The 13,817-nt window shown below is 42.5% G+C and overlaps 1 protein-coding gene across 3 annotated transcripts in view; it reads left to right on the forward strand.

Moving 5' to 3' along the window:
• LOC120926512 overlaps positions 1–11,329 on the forward strand; it is an 82,763-nt gene extending 71,434 nt beyond the window's left edge. For all 3 annotated transcript variants that reach the window (XM_040336495.1, XM_040336494.1, XM_040336496.1), the window contains 2 exons: positions 7,896–8,126; positions 10,883–11,329. In XM_040336495.1, coding sequence (XP_040192429.1) covers positions 7,896–8,126; positions 10,883–10,940 — 289 coding nt within the window. In that variant the 3' untranslated portion in view covers positions 10,941–11,329. The remainder of the gene's footprint in view (positions 1–7,895; positions 8,127–10,882) is intronic.
• Positions 11,330–13,817: the final 2,488 nt, after the last annotated feature.

The following is a 13,817-nucleotide window of genomic DNA, read 5'->3' on the forward strand; positions in this document are numbered from 1 at the left end:
GGTGTCCAGTGAACTGTACAATACAGCAAGAACAGTACTGGAGTACAGTACAGTACTGTATGTGCTAAAAAGCACACCAAAAATAAAAAAATACCTTGAAATGTATGCACAGTACTCGCAGTACACTTCTTTCTGTGTGTCTTCTTCTCTCCACGATCTTCCTACAGGAAGTCACGACCATGTGACAGCCTGGAAATAGCATTAAAATGGCCGCGGCTCCTGTTCGTGAACCGAGGCGGAGTTCGTGAACCGGAGCATATTTTTATGAACTTTTCTGTTAGTGAACCGAGTTGTTCGTGAACAGAAGCGTTCGTGAACCGAGGTATCACTGTATCTGCAACTGCGTCATGCACTGCAGATACAATCCAGACTGACACCACTTAGGCTAATTGATCATGCCATAATAAAGGGGATTCTGATGGAAAGTGACAAAAAAGGCATGATTTCTAGAGGCTACAATATTATCCTTAACGCACTTCAGGACCCGACAAAGTTGCCATGTAGAAGTAAATAGGAGGAGGATGTGGGGTCAATGGATGGGAAGACATGTCTTTGTCTAACCTCCACCCCCATGGTGTCGGTATCAGCCTCTCAGAGACTGTCACACCTCTACCTGCTGCACAGGGCTTACAGAACCCCAGCCAGACTTCACAGCTGGGGACTTCGAGATACCCCTCTCTGTCCAAAATGCATGAGGGATCACGGAGACCTCATGCATATGTTCTGGAAGTGTCCGAAACTCTTTCGTTACTGGACCGGGATACTGGACTTGATTTCTCAGGTGTTTTCCTTTGTCATACCGAGAACTCCTGTAGTGTGTCTGTTGGGAGCCCTGGACGAGGAGCTATTAACCCTGTCTACTCACACAGCAATAATCTGGTTACTTTATGTGGAAAGACGATTGATAGCTCAGCTCTGGATTAACCCCGAGGCAACAGTGGATTGACCAGGTGAACAAACTGTTGATAAGGGAGAAACTGACATATCCGCACAGAAATGCACCCCATTAATTCCATACAATGTAGCAGGCCTGGTTAGATATTCAAGGGTTGGCACCCTATCACTTGATCAACGACAGATTACTACAAGGCTAAGAGTCGAGTTAAACTGGTGGAGAACCGTGACTGAGACAGCGAATGAACGCAAAACTGAATAAGTCTCTCGACAGGGTTCTCTGAGGTGGAAGGAAAAAAAAAACTGGTGGAGAATCCGATAGAAATGATAAAACTGGTAGTTGTATAGCTCCTGCAGTGAGATAGGTGATCGTAGTGGGCCGGGCGACTTGATTGGATATTACACATTCCCGGGGGTCTGGGACCGGGTATTGATTACAGTTATACTTCCTATATGTTTCTAGTTTTCCTTTTGTTCTTGTTTTTTGTTGTTTTTTTCTCTTATTTTCATTTGTATTCTTTGATAAATTAGGGCTATTGGTTAATGTTCCTTGCAGAGGTTTAAGGGGAGTGAGGAAAAAAAGCGAATTTTTTTTTTTTTTACTACCTGTTTTCAAATGATTCGATGTGCCGACTTGTGTACATTCTGATATTTATATGTGGGGAAACTTTTATATACTACTGACCTGGTGCAGGTCTGTGTAGAATACTGGTCTGTATATTGTCTCCTGTTCTCTTAACTACGAGCCGACCAGCCGCTGCAGTTATACGGCGGCAGGTCGGCTCCCCTGCGCGAGGTCATGTAGATCTATGTCACCTCGTGAATCAGCCACTAGCTGTGCGTCCCTGGTCCCGACGCGTGTGCCCGGCGGGCGTGATCACCGACGGAACCCGCGTTCGCTCGTTACAGAGAGAGAACCGGGAGCTGTGTGTGTAAACACACAGCTCCTGGTCCTGTCAGGATGAGAAACGCCTGACCGTCTGTTCATACAATGTATGAACAGCGATCAGTAATTTCCCCTAGTCAGTCCCTCCCCCCCTTCAGTTAGAACACACCTAGGGAACATAATTAACCTCGCCCCCTAGTGTTAACCCCTTCCCTGCCAGTGGCATTTTTATAGTAATTAATGCATTTTTATAGCACTGATCGCTATAAAAATGCCAATGGTCCCAACAATGTGTCAAAAGTGTCCGCCATAATGTCGCAGTAGCGATAAAAATCGCTTATCGCCGCCATTACTAGTAAAAAAAGAATATTAATAAAAATGCCATAAAACTATGCCCTATTTTGTAGACGCTATAACTTTTGCGCAAACCAATCAATAAACGCTTATTGCGTTTTTTTTTTTACGAAAAATATGTAGAAGAATACGTATCGGCCTAAACTGAGGAAAAAATATATTTTTTGTATATATTTTTGGGGATATTTATTACAGCAAAAAGTAAAAAATATATATTGTCGCTCTATTTTTGTTTATAGTGCAAAAAATAAAAACCGCAGAGGTGAACAAATACCACCAAAAGAAAGCTCTATTTGTGGAAAAAAAAGGACACCAATTTTGTTTGGAAACCACGTCGCACGACCGCGCAATTGTCAGTTAAAGCGACGCAGTGCCGAATCGCAAAAAGTGGCCCAGTCATTGACCAGCAATATGGTCCGGGCCTGAAGTGGTTAAACATTCTTTTGTACACAGTGTATGTGATTTTATGCAAAACCAAATTAAACTTGTTTCTGATTTAAATTTTTTTTTTTACAATATTCAGTTTGAAGAAAAAAATTCACATGCTAATAATTCATTTTTCCGTGCAAGATCCACCATTGATTGTCCTTCACCTAAAGCAATAAGTGTCCTTAAAAAAGTGGAAGAAATGCCAGTGTTTTGAAACCCAAGTCCAAGTGCTGCAAGATAAATTGAGCTTCTCCAATGCTCCACCAGACTGTGAAAGTAAAGCCTCGTACACACGATCGGATTTTCTGCAGACAAAGCGTAGGACTTTTGTCTGAAGGGCGTTGGCCAGGAAGTAATATCTACTCTATATTTGCTGGTTACTTTTTAAGTCCTTCAAAATCATTACTGCCTGGGGGGGGGGGGGGGTAGCAGGACACATATAGTCCCCGTACCCTACCTTTTGATCCTAGCCACTTTTACAGTTGCCTGACAGGTTTCGTCATGAATCAAGGTGGACCCCTCCTCACTACCCTATCCTCCCTCACCTCTCTCATCCTTTCTCTGCCTCACCCCCTTTTTTTTCCCTCCCCCTTTCTTCCTTTTACTGGACCTTAACTCCTGAGATCTCAGCTGATGGGTGGCTAGCGGCAGTGAGGTGAGAGGCTAATCTACAAGGGTGGAGGATTCACACTTTGCATTACATGTCACATTGGTGATTGGAGTGGATTCAAATTGGATATAGTTTTATTTTCTTTTGATATTTTTGGATATACAGTTGTGCTCAAAAGTCTGCATATCCTTGCAGAAATTGTGACATTTTGGCATTAACCACTTAAGACCCGGACCAAAATGCAGCTAAAGGACCTTGCCCCTTTTTGCGATTCGGCACTGCGTCACTTTAACTGACAATTGCGCGGTCGTGCGACGTGGCTCCCATACAAAATTGGCGTCCTTTTTTCCCCACAAATAGAGCTTTATTTTGGTGGTATTTGATCACCTCTGCGGTTTTTATTTTTTGCGCTATAAACAAAAATAGAGTGACAATTTTGAAAAAAATGCAATATTTTTGACTTTTTGCTATAATAAATATCCCCCAAAAATATATAAAAAAAATGTTTTTACTCAGTTTAGGCCGATACATATTCTTCTGCCTATTTTTGGTAAAAAAAAAAAATTCGCAATAAGCGTTTATCGGTTGGTTTGCGCAAAATGTATAGCGTTTACAAAATAGGGGATAGTTTTATTGCATTTTTATAAAAAAAAAAATTTATACTACTAATGGCGGCGATCAGCGATTTTTTTCGTGACTGCGACATTATGGCGGACACTTCGGACAATTTTGACACATTTTTGGGACCAAAAAATGCATTTAAAATGCATTGTTTATTGTGAAAATGACAGTTGCAGTTTGGGAGTTAACCACAAGGGGGCGCTGATGGGGTTATGTGTTCCCTGAAGTGTGTTTACAACTGTAGGGGGGTGTGGCTGTAGGTGTGACGTCATCGATTGTGTCCCCCTATAAAAGGGATGACACGATCGATGCAGCCACCACAGTGAAGAACGGGGAAGCCGTGTTTACACACAGCTGTCCCCGTTCTTCAGCTCCAGGGACCGATTGCGGGTCTCCAGCGGCGATCGGGTCCGCTGGTCCCTGGTCACGGAGCTTCGGACCCACGGCTGGGTACTAGTACAGGACGTGCCATTCTGCCGACGTATATGTGCAGGAGGCGGTCCTTAAGTGGTTAATATTGAAACTATGGCCTGATCGTGCCTAAAAAAATTATTTTATTTAAGGATAGCAATCCATTTATTATCACATAATTTTTTGGATCCTTTTTAAATCATAATAACAGAAATCACCCAATGGCCCTGACAAAAGTTTAAATACCCTGGAATGTTTGACCTTGGTACAGAGACAGAAGGTGGCACACACAGGTAAAAATGACAATTTAAGGTTAATTTCCAACAATTGTGGCTTTTTCAATCACAGTTAGTGTCTGTGTATAAATAGTTAATGAGTTTATTAGCTTTCATATGGATGCACTAAGCAGACTAGACACTGAGCCATGTGAGGAGGTAGAAAAGAACAGTCAAAAGATCTGCGTAACAAGGTAATGAAACTTTAGAAAGATGGAAAGAGATATAAAAAGATATCTAAAGCCTTGAACATTCCAGTCAGTACTGTTCAATCACTTAATAAGAAGTTGAAAATGTGGGGATCCTTTGATACCAAGCCAAGGTCAGGTAGTTTATGAAAGATATCAGCCACAACTGCAACAGGAACTGTTTGGGATACAAAGAAAAATCCACAGGTAACCGCTGGGGAAATACAGGCTTAGAGTGGGTATAGGATTGTGTACATGGGATTGTATTTTTATCTATTTTTTTAAACTAGATGGACTTGTGTCTTTTTTTTCAACCTGACTAACTAGGTAACTATACATAATTGTATATATTCACGCCCTTGCAAAGTGAACCTCAATGTCTCTCTCTCTATGAGAAACCTCGAATGGAGGCAAAAAATATTAAAATTGATTATGTAATTTTTCTGACTAGACAACTTTTATTTATTACTTCAGACTAGGGATTAGCTTTGAGTTCGAGTCGAACATTGCCTGTTCGCGAAACAATTTGGGGTGTCCGGGGCAAATTCGAACACCCTGTAAAAGTCTATGGGAGAAATCTAAAGTGCTAATTTTAAAGGCTTATATGCAAGTTATTGTCATAAAAAGTGTTTGGGGACCTGGGTCCTGCCCCAGGGGACATGTATCAATGCAAAAAAGTTTTAAAAACTGCCGTTTTTCTGGAGCAGTGATTTTAATAATGCTTAAAGTGAAACAATAAAAGTGAAATATTCCTTTAAATTTCGTACCTAGGGGGTGTGTATAGTATGCCTGTAAAGCAGCGCTTGTTTCCCATGCTTAGAACTGTCCCTGCCAAACTGTAATTTCTGAAGGAAAAAAAAGTAATTCAAAACCACTCGCGCCTATAATTAATTTTCCGCTACCGGCAATACAGAGAAAAGGCAATGAAAGTCAGTGATAAAAAAATAAAAATAAAAAAATGTGTGGGGGTCCCCCCAAATTCAATTACCAGGCCCTTCAGGTCTGGTATGGATTTTAAGGGGAACTCCACCCCAAATTTAAGAAAAAATTACGTGAGTTACCCCCAAAAATCCATACCAGACCCTTTATCCGAGCATGCAACCTGACAGGCCGCAGGAAAAGAGGGGGGGACGAGAGAGCGGCCCCCCTCCTGAACCATACCAGGCCACATGCCCTAAACATGGGGAGGATGCTTTGGGGGTCTGTGACTCCTCAAAGCACCGTGTCCCCATGTGATGGGGACAAGGACCTCATCCCCACAACCCTTGCTCGGTGGTTGTGGGGGTCTGCCAGCAGGGGGCTTATCGGAATCTGGAAGACCCCTTTAACAAAGGGGACCCGCCAGATCCCACCCCCCTATGTGAATTGTTAATGGGGGACATTGTACCCCTACCATTTCACAAAGAAATTGTAACAAAAGGACACCGTTGGGAAAGTCCTTTATTAAAAAAGAAGAATCTCATTCTCAAAAAATAAAAAAATAAAGATTCCAGCGGTGGTAATCCACTCTCGGTCTCCGCTACAACTCTGTCGGTATCCTGCGATGGATGATCGCCTCTCCGGGGTCCAGCGATGAGATAATCTCCTTTTCATCCAGGTCCAGGATCCAACGATGAGATGTCCGCAGCACATCCTGTCTCCACCGGAGACACCCCGGGAATGATGCGGCGGGAGCCAGTGACAGCTCTTATGTAGCTGAGGGCAGGGGGCCACCCGTCACATGACCCATCCCCCTTTGACACAAGGAGAAACCCAGACTTTCCCAGTGACGTGCGAGTGACCCCGCCACCCTCTGATGTAACGCAGGTTTCCTGTTACATCAGAGGGGGGCGGGGTCACCCGCACTTCACTGGAAAAGCCTGGTTTTCACCTTGCGTTAGAGGGGGACGGGGTCACGTTAAGGGTGGCCCCGCCCTCAGCTACATAAGAGCTGTCACTGGCTCCCGCCGCATCATTCCTTGGGTGGTTTCGGTGGAGACAGGATGCGCTGCGGACATCTCATCGTTGGATTCTGGACCTGGATGAAGAGATCAGCTCCTCGCTGGACCCCGGAGAGGAGATCACCCATCGCAGGAAACAGACAGTGTTGGAGCGGAGACCAAGAGTGGATTACCACCGATGGAATATTTTTTTTATTTTTACCCTATTACCAATTCACATGGGGGTGCTGGGATCTGGGGGTCCCCTTTGTTAAAGGGGTCTTCCAGATTCCGATAAGCCCCCCGCCTGCATACCCCCCACAACCACCGGGCAAGGGTTGTGGGGATGAGGCCCTTGTCCTCATCAACATGGGGACATGGTGCTTTGAGGGGTCACAGACCCCCAAAGCATCCTCCCCATGTTGAGGGCATGTGGCTTGGCATGGTTCAGGAGGGGGGGTGCTCTCTCGTCCCCCCTCTTTTCCTACAGCCTGCCAGGTTGCGTGCTTGGATAAAGGGTCTGGTATGGATTTTTGGGGGGAAATCCACGTCATTTTGTTTTCAATTTCGGGTGGCGTTGCCCTTAAAATCCATACCAAACCTGGTATGACTTTCATTGCCTTTTCTCTGTATTGCCGGGAGCCGAAAATTCATTATAGCCGCGAGTGGTTTTAAATTACTTTTTTTCCTTCAGAAATTACAGTTTGTGCAGGGACAGTTCTAAGCATGGGAAACAAGCACTGCTTTACAGGCATACTATACACACCCCCTAGGTACGAAATTTAAAGTAATATTTCACCTTTATTGTTTCACTTTAAGCATTATTAAAATCACTGCTCCCTTTTTTTTGCATTGCTCCTACTTTTTTTGCATTGATACATGTCCCCCGGGGCAGGACCCAGGTCCCCAAACACTTTTTATGACAATAACTTGCATATAAGCCTTTAAATTTAGCACTTTAGATTTTTCCCATAGACTTTTACAGGGTGTTCCACGGCTTTTCGAATTTGCCGTGAAAACCCCAAATTGTTCGCTGTTCGGCGAACAGGCAATGTTCGAGTCGAACATGAGTTTAACTCGAAGCTCATCCCTACTCCAGACCATATAAATATATACAAAACCACTTACTATATTTAAATGTATTTGAAGTTTTCCACAACTTATTTTGGTAATGGCCAACTAAATGTTTGATGTTTCTCATGTGAATTAGGATTACGAATTCAGCTAAATTGGAGCACTTGTGATAACATAATATTACATTATTCACTGTATACTTCTTTATCTGACCTAGTGTTAATTGATATTTAGGCAACATGTGTCTGTTTTGCCAAGACGCCCATTTGCTCCGAAAAGTGCTGCAGACCTGAAACTTGGTGATTTAGTGAAATTCTCGCATCAAGGTGGCAAAATAAGTAAGGGAACAGTGCAGTACAGGGGTCCCCTGCCTGGCAGAGAAGAGGTGTACCTAGGAGTGGAACTGGAAGGAGGAGATCTTGGGAAGCATGATGGTGTGTTCCAAGGAACTCGATACTTCTTGTGGTAAGAGAAGCTTAAATATGTTCACATTTCTTGTATGGAAACCTACAAGGAAATAAACATGTTGGCTGCCATTACTGGTTTCTGCTTGTAAAAATGCTAATTGTCTGGCTGACATGGCCCTTTTGTATTGAGTTACCATTCAGAAGGGGTGCGGATAAAATTTGACATTACTCTCCAGATACGCATACTGCCTTCGGGTCTGTGACTCAGAAAATAATAAGCCTGTGGTTCAGCAAAATAGGCTAAAGAACATTCAAAAAGCAGCCAGCCGTTGCAGTCCCTATATTTCTCTCATTACAACGGACTTTAAATCTGAAGTTTAGTATATTTTTGGGGGATAGAGCACCAAACCAATAAGTGATGTGTTTATCCCATTACTGACTCAGCTACACAGAAAAGCTGCACAATCGGTCCCCTTTTGCTCTCTCTCCATCTTTTACACAACTCCTCTTACTACAATCCCACAATGCGTTGTGTTCTGTGAATGGGCAGGAAGAGACTTTCAGCTCTTGTGTCCATTCACAGAATGCGTTGCATTATGGGATTGTAGTAAGATGAGTTCTGTGAATGATGGGGTGGAAAGAGCAGAAGGGGTGGGTGGGTGGGTATGGTTGAGTCTACCAAGGATCTTAGCTGGTGACTATGAGGAAGCACAGAGAGGAGACTTTGAGAAAAAAGCAAGAACTTGTACCCATCACACAGAACTAATGGTGCTGTATCCCAAATAAAATGCATACTAAACTTCAGCTTTATTCTATACTTTAAAATAATTAGCATGGCACTTTGGAGCCTAAAGTACAGTTCTAAAGAGTCTAGGACATATTTTCTAATGTACATAATTAGTGATGACTGAATCTGCATAGATTCATGCAACTTCAGGAATCCATGATTATGACCCATGAATTGTATCATTCTTCCCAGACTGGCCAAGTCTGCATGCATTACGTTTTCTATATTGCAATTCATTTTACAGTGAAACTGTCACCTAAACCACCGACACACAAAGTGTGCAAGCTATTATTTGCAGAATATATGCAGGCAATAGAGGGGGGAGAAGAGCAGAAAGGGACAGGTGGCACAGACAGGAGGAAAAGTCTTGGGTGCATCTAGTTCCTAGGGGACTGTCAAAAAACAAAACAAAAAAAAAAACCTGTCCACTTTACTATTTTGGAAGGGTCTGCTGTTGGTTGCCAACCATTAAGGACCCTCATACGCCGGTGACACTCTGTGACGTTCGTAAATACTCGGAAACACTTTGTTCCCGAGCCTCTCAGAGGGTTTCCGACTGCATCCAAATGGGCTCCAAGTATTTCAGTCTGTCCGGCAACCCCCCACCTCTGGCCACATTTGGTTTTGCATGCAATAGAATGAATGGTCAATGCAGAACGAATTATCTTAGTTTCCATTGATAATATGGGGAAACTCATTTTGATATGCGAGTGCTTTGGATTACAAGCATTCTCCTGGAACGGATTATGTATTTTCCAGCAAATAGAGCTTTCTTTTGGCGGTACTGCGTTTTCAATTTTTTGCACTACAAACAAAGAACAAAGACAATTTTTAAAAAAATATATACTTTATGCTCTAAAACATATCCAATAAAAAAAAATGTAAAAATGTTTTAATTTCTTTATCAATTTAGGCCAATTTGGTAAAACATTTTTTTCCCAATAAGCGTATATTGATTGGTTTGTGCAAAAGTTCTAGCGTCTACAAACTATGGAATATTACATTTTTTTTTACTAGTAATGGCGGAAATCAGCTACTTATAGCGGGACTGCGATATGGTGGCAGACAAGTCGGACACCTGACACTTTTGTGGGAACCAGTGACACTAATACAGTGATCAGTGCTAAAAAGATGCATGGTCACTGTACTAATGACACTGGCAGGGAATGGGTTAAGCACCAGGGGCAATTAAAGGGTTAACTGTGTGCCTCACTAATGTTTCAGTCTAGTGAGGGGGGTGCTTTTACTAGTGGAAGACATGGATTGGTGTTTCTGCTTTACAGAAACACAGGATCCATGTCTTCTGTACTGACAGAACGACAATCTGCCTTGTTTACTGCAGGTCTGTCCGTATACTGAAAAATTAGCAGGTGCCGACAGACATCAGGTCTGGAGGACCCGTTGTGTACAATCACAGCGGGAGCGCGCTACCGGAGTCACACACTAGCGCCCAGAAGTGCAGAATCGCGTATTAATACGGGACCCAGGGCAATGTGGCCGCCCTATAGCAGTAAATGTGCTATGGGCCGGTCGGCAAGTGGTTTATATAAGAATTTTTAGTGGTGAAAAACACACTTGTAGATTCTACCTGTTTTTCCTACTATTTAGCCTAGGTTCACACTGCTGCGAATTCAAAATCGCGGTAAAATGCGCGATTTTACCGCGATTTCGCGGCCGCGATTTAATGTAAATCGCGGCCCGAAATCGCAAAAAGTAGTACAGGAACTACTTTTTGAAATCGCAGATGCGGCGTCGCACTGATTAGGACAGTGCCATTGCCGACAATTGCCGCCGATTTGAGATGCGCATCTCAAATCGTTCCAAATTGTACCCAGTGTGAACCAGGGCTTACACTGGCTAAAATAACACAAAGCACACAATAGAAAAGGCATCACTAAATAGCAAAGCACAGTTTGTCTCTGGACCTGCACTTCTACTTCTGGGCAGAGTTAGCTTTATAGAAACTATCATGCTTCTGTCATTGGTTGAGAACACCACCTAAACCAATTTTTATTTTCCTCCAACAGCAAACCAAACAAAGGTGCTTTTGTAAACTTCAGCAAAATTATAATGGCATGGAGTTAAATGTCTTGCGCTGAGGACACTTCAAAAGTGAAAAGTTCAAGCAGCTGGATACAAGTGAAGAACTGCAATTTTTTAATCTAAAGCTAAACCTTGTCAACTTCATGAGTAATGCGTAGTGGAGGATTTATTCTGACAACATTTTACAGCCAAGCCACAATACTTGTACAGTTACAAGGATTTATTTTTTTGTCCAGGCATTTTGATAAAACAAGAGATATTAAATATCTTCAACTAGGTGCATTTGCTTTCTACATCAGAAGGTAGATTTTATTTCATGTATATATATTTTCTGTTTAACTTTTCGCACTTACAAATGTTTATTACAATTTTACAGTTGGAGCATCTGGGGACATGTTTTTGGCTTATATTAAACAATTAGATGGACTTGAGCAATTGCATAACTGTGTATGCATTACAACTCCAAACAAGTCTTTCTGAAAAATTAACAAAGCCTATGATTCTCAAAACTTCATCTTTGAGACTTACCCAATAAGGTCTTCAGGTCTATTTAAAGCCTTCCACCCAAAAATGGAACTTCCGCTTTTCTGAACCCTCCCCGTCCGATGTCATATTTGGTACCTTTCCGGGGGGGAGGGTGGTCACGCCACTCCCCCCCCCCCCCCCCGCTGTCTCCTGGGAAACACACTGGTCCCAGGAGAGAACGGGGGCCAGTGAGGGAGCATGCGCAGTAGGGAACCGGGCAGTGAAGCCGCAACGCTTCACTTCCTGATTCCCTCACCCAGGATGGTGGCGGGGGCAGTCGAGAGACAAGTGATTGCTAGTCTTCTGCTGCCGACATTGCGGGTGCGCTGGACAGGTAAGTGTCTATTTTTTAAAAGTTAGCGGCTGCAGCATTTGTAGCTGCTGGCTTTAAAAAAAAAAAAAAAATTGGATGGACCTCCGCTTTAACAAAATACACAGAAGGCCTTATTTACTCAGTGTGAACAGTGGTAGTGTAATGAAGTTCTCTTCTGTTTACTTGATATCCAGTTATGCACCAGAAAAGCTGTATTTTACTTACATGCACATTTCTGTATTTGTTTTGTTCACTTTCAAGGCACTCTGTCTAATACATAAGTGTATTCAAGGCAACGCCCCCCAATATCTATGCGAAAAAATAAAAGCCCATAACCCCAATCGCATTCTGCGATCCACCAATCAAAACCTCCTCCAGATACAAGTCCAAAGGAGATTGAAGATTTGCAGTCCAAGGACCCCGCCTGTGGAATGCACTACCAACCACCATCCTACTGGAGTCGGACCACTTGGCCTTCAGGAGAAAGATTAAAACCCATCTCTTCTGAGGTCAAGGGGTTCCTTACCCATGAAATGGATACAGCGCCCAGAGGCGATTCATTTTGCATGTGTTGCGCTTTACAAGTCTCTCACTCACTCACTCACTTTACTTAAAGTGGTTGTAAACCTTTGTGTTTTTTCACTTTAATGCATCCTATGCATTAAGGTGAAAAAACACCTTGCACTCTTGTTTTTACACAATGTTGTAGTAGCGTCACATAGTCTTCTGAGGCTGTGTCAAGAATAAAAGACGAAGGGAAATGGTCACATATAAGTTTATATGGCAGATGTGGCCAGGACAAAGAACAATTGTGGCGCTGGATGTAAACAAACAACTAAATCATGCATTGCTGCAGGGTGGGTTGGGCGATTTGGGCAAAAAGTGTATCCTTTAAAATAGGGTTGTCCCGATACCGATACTAGTATCGGTACCGATACGGAGCATTTGCGCGAGTAGTTGTACTCTCGCAAATGACCCGATGCTTTACCCGATACTTTTTTTTCCCAGTAAAAAAAAGAAATAGTAAAAAATAAAAGTTGTAAAAAAAAAAAAAATACCGCCACTGTCACGACATAAAAAAAAAGTATTGGTAATCGGTATCGGCAAGTACTTGAAAAAAAAGTATCGGTACTTGTACTCAGTCTCAAAAAAGTGGTATCGGGACAACCCTACTTTAAAGCAAGCCGCCCCCCACCTCTGTAGCTATAGGCATTGTGGAAAAAGTATCAACATTCATAACAGAAGGATTTAATGTTAGGTCTTTTCCTTCTACTTTCTATTGCAGTGGAGTCATTTTAGCCTGGCAGCCCTCGAACATCAATGCACAACAGAGATTTCTAAGCTATAGATCTTGTTCACACAAATGTATTTAACCACTTGCTTACTGGGCACATATACCCCCCTCCTGCCCAGGTGAAATTTCAGCTTCCGGCACTGCGTCGCTTTAACTGACAATTGCGCGGTCGTGCGACGTGGCTCCCAAACAAAATTGACGTCCTTTTTTCACCACAAATAGAGCTTTCTTTTGGTGGCATTTGATCACCTCTGCGGTTTTTATTTTTTGCGCTATAAAAAATTTATTTGAAAAAAAAAATACAATATTTTTTACTTGTTGCTATAAAAAATATCCCAATTTTTTTTTTTTTTAAAAACATTTTTTTCAGTCTAGGCCGATACGTATTCTTCTACATATTTTTGGTAAAAAAAAAAATCGCAATAAGCGACTGGTTTGCACAAAAGTTATAGCGCCTACAGAATAGGGGACAGAATTATTTTTTTTATTATTTTTATTTTTTTTACTAGTAATGGTGGCGATCTGCGATTTTTTTTGGGACTGCGAAATTATGGCGGACACATCGGACACTTTTGACACCATTCACATTTATACTGCGATCAGTGCTATAAATATGCACTAATTACTGTATAAATGTGACTGGCATTGAAGGGGTTAACACTAGGGGAAGGGGTTAAATGTGTACCCAGAATAGTGTTCTAACTGTGGGGGAAGGACGGTGACTGATCTGTGTCCCTATGTACAAGAAACACAGATCGGTCTCCTCTCTCCCTGACAGCACGCTGTC

This window comes from Rana temporaria, chromosome 2, assembly GCF_905171775.1.
Source record: "Rana temporaria chromosome 2, aRanTem1.1, whole genome shotgun sequence".
NCBI lineage: Eukaryota > Metazoa > Chordata > Amphibia > Anura > Ranidae > Rana > Rana temporaria.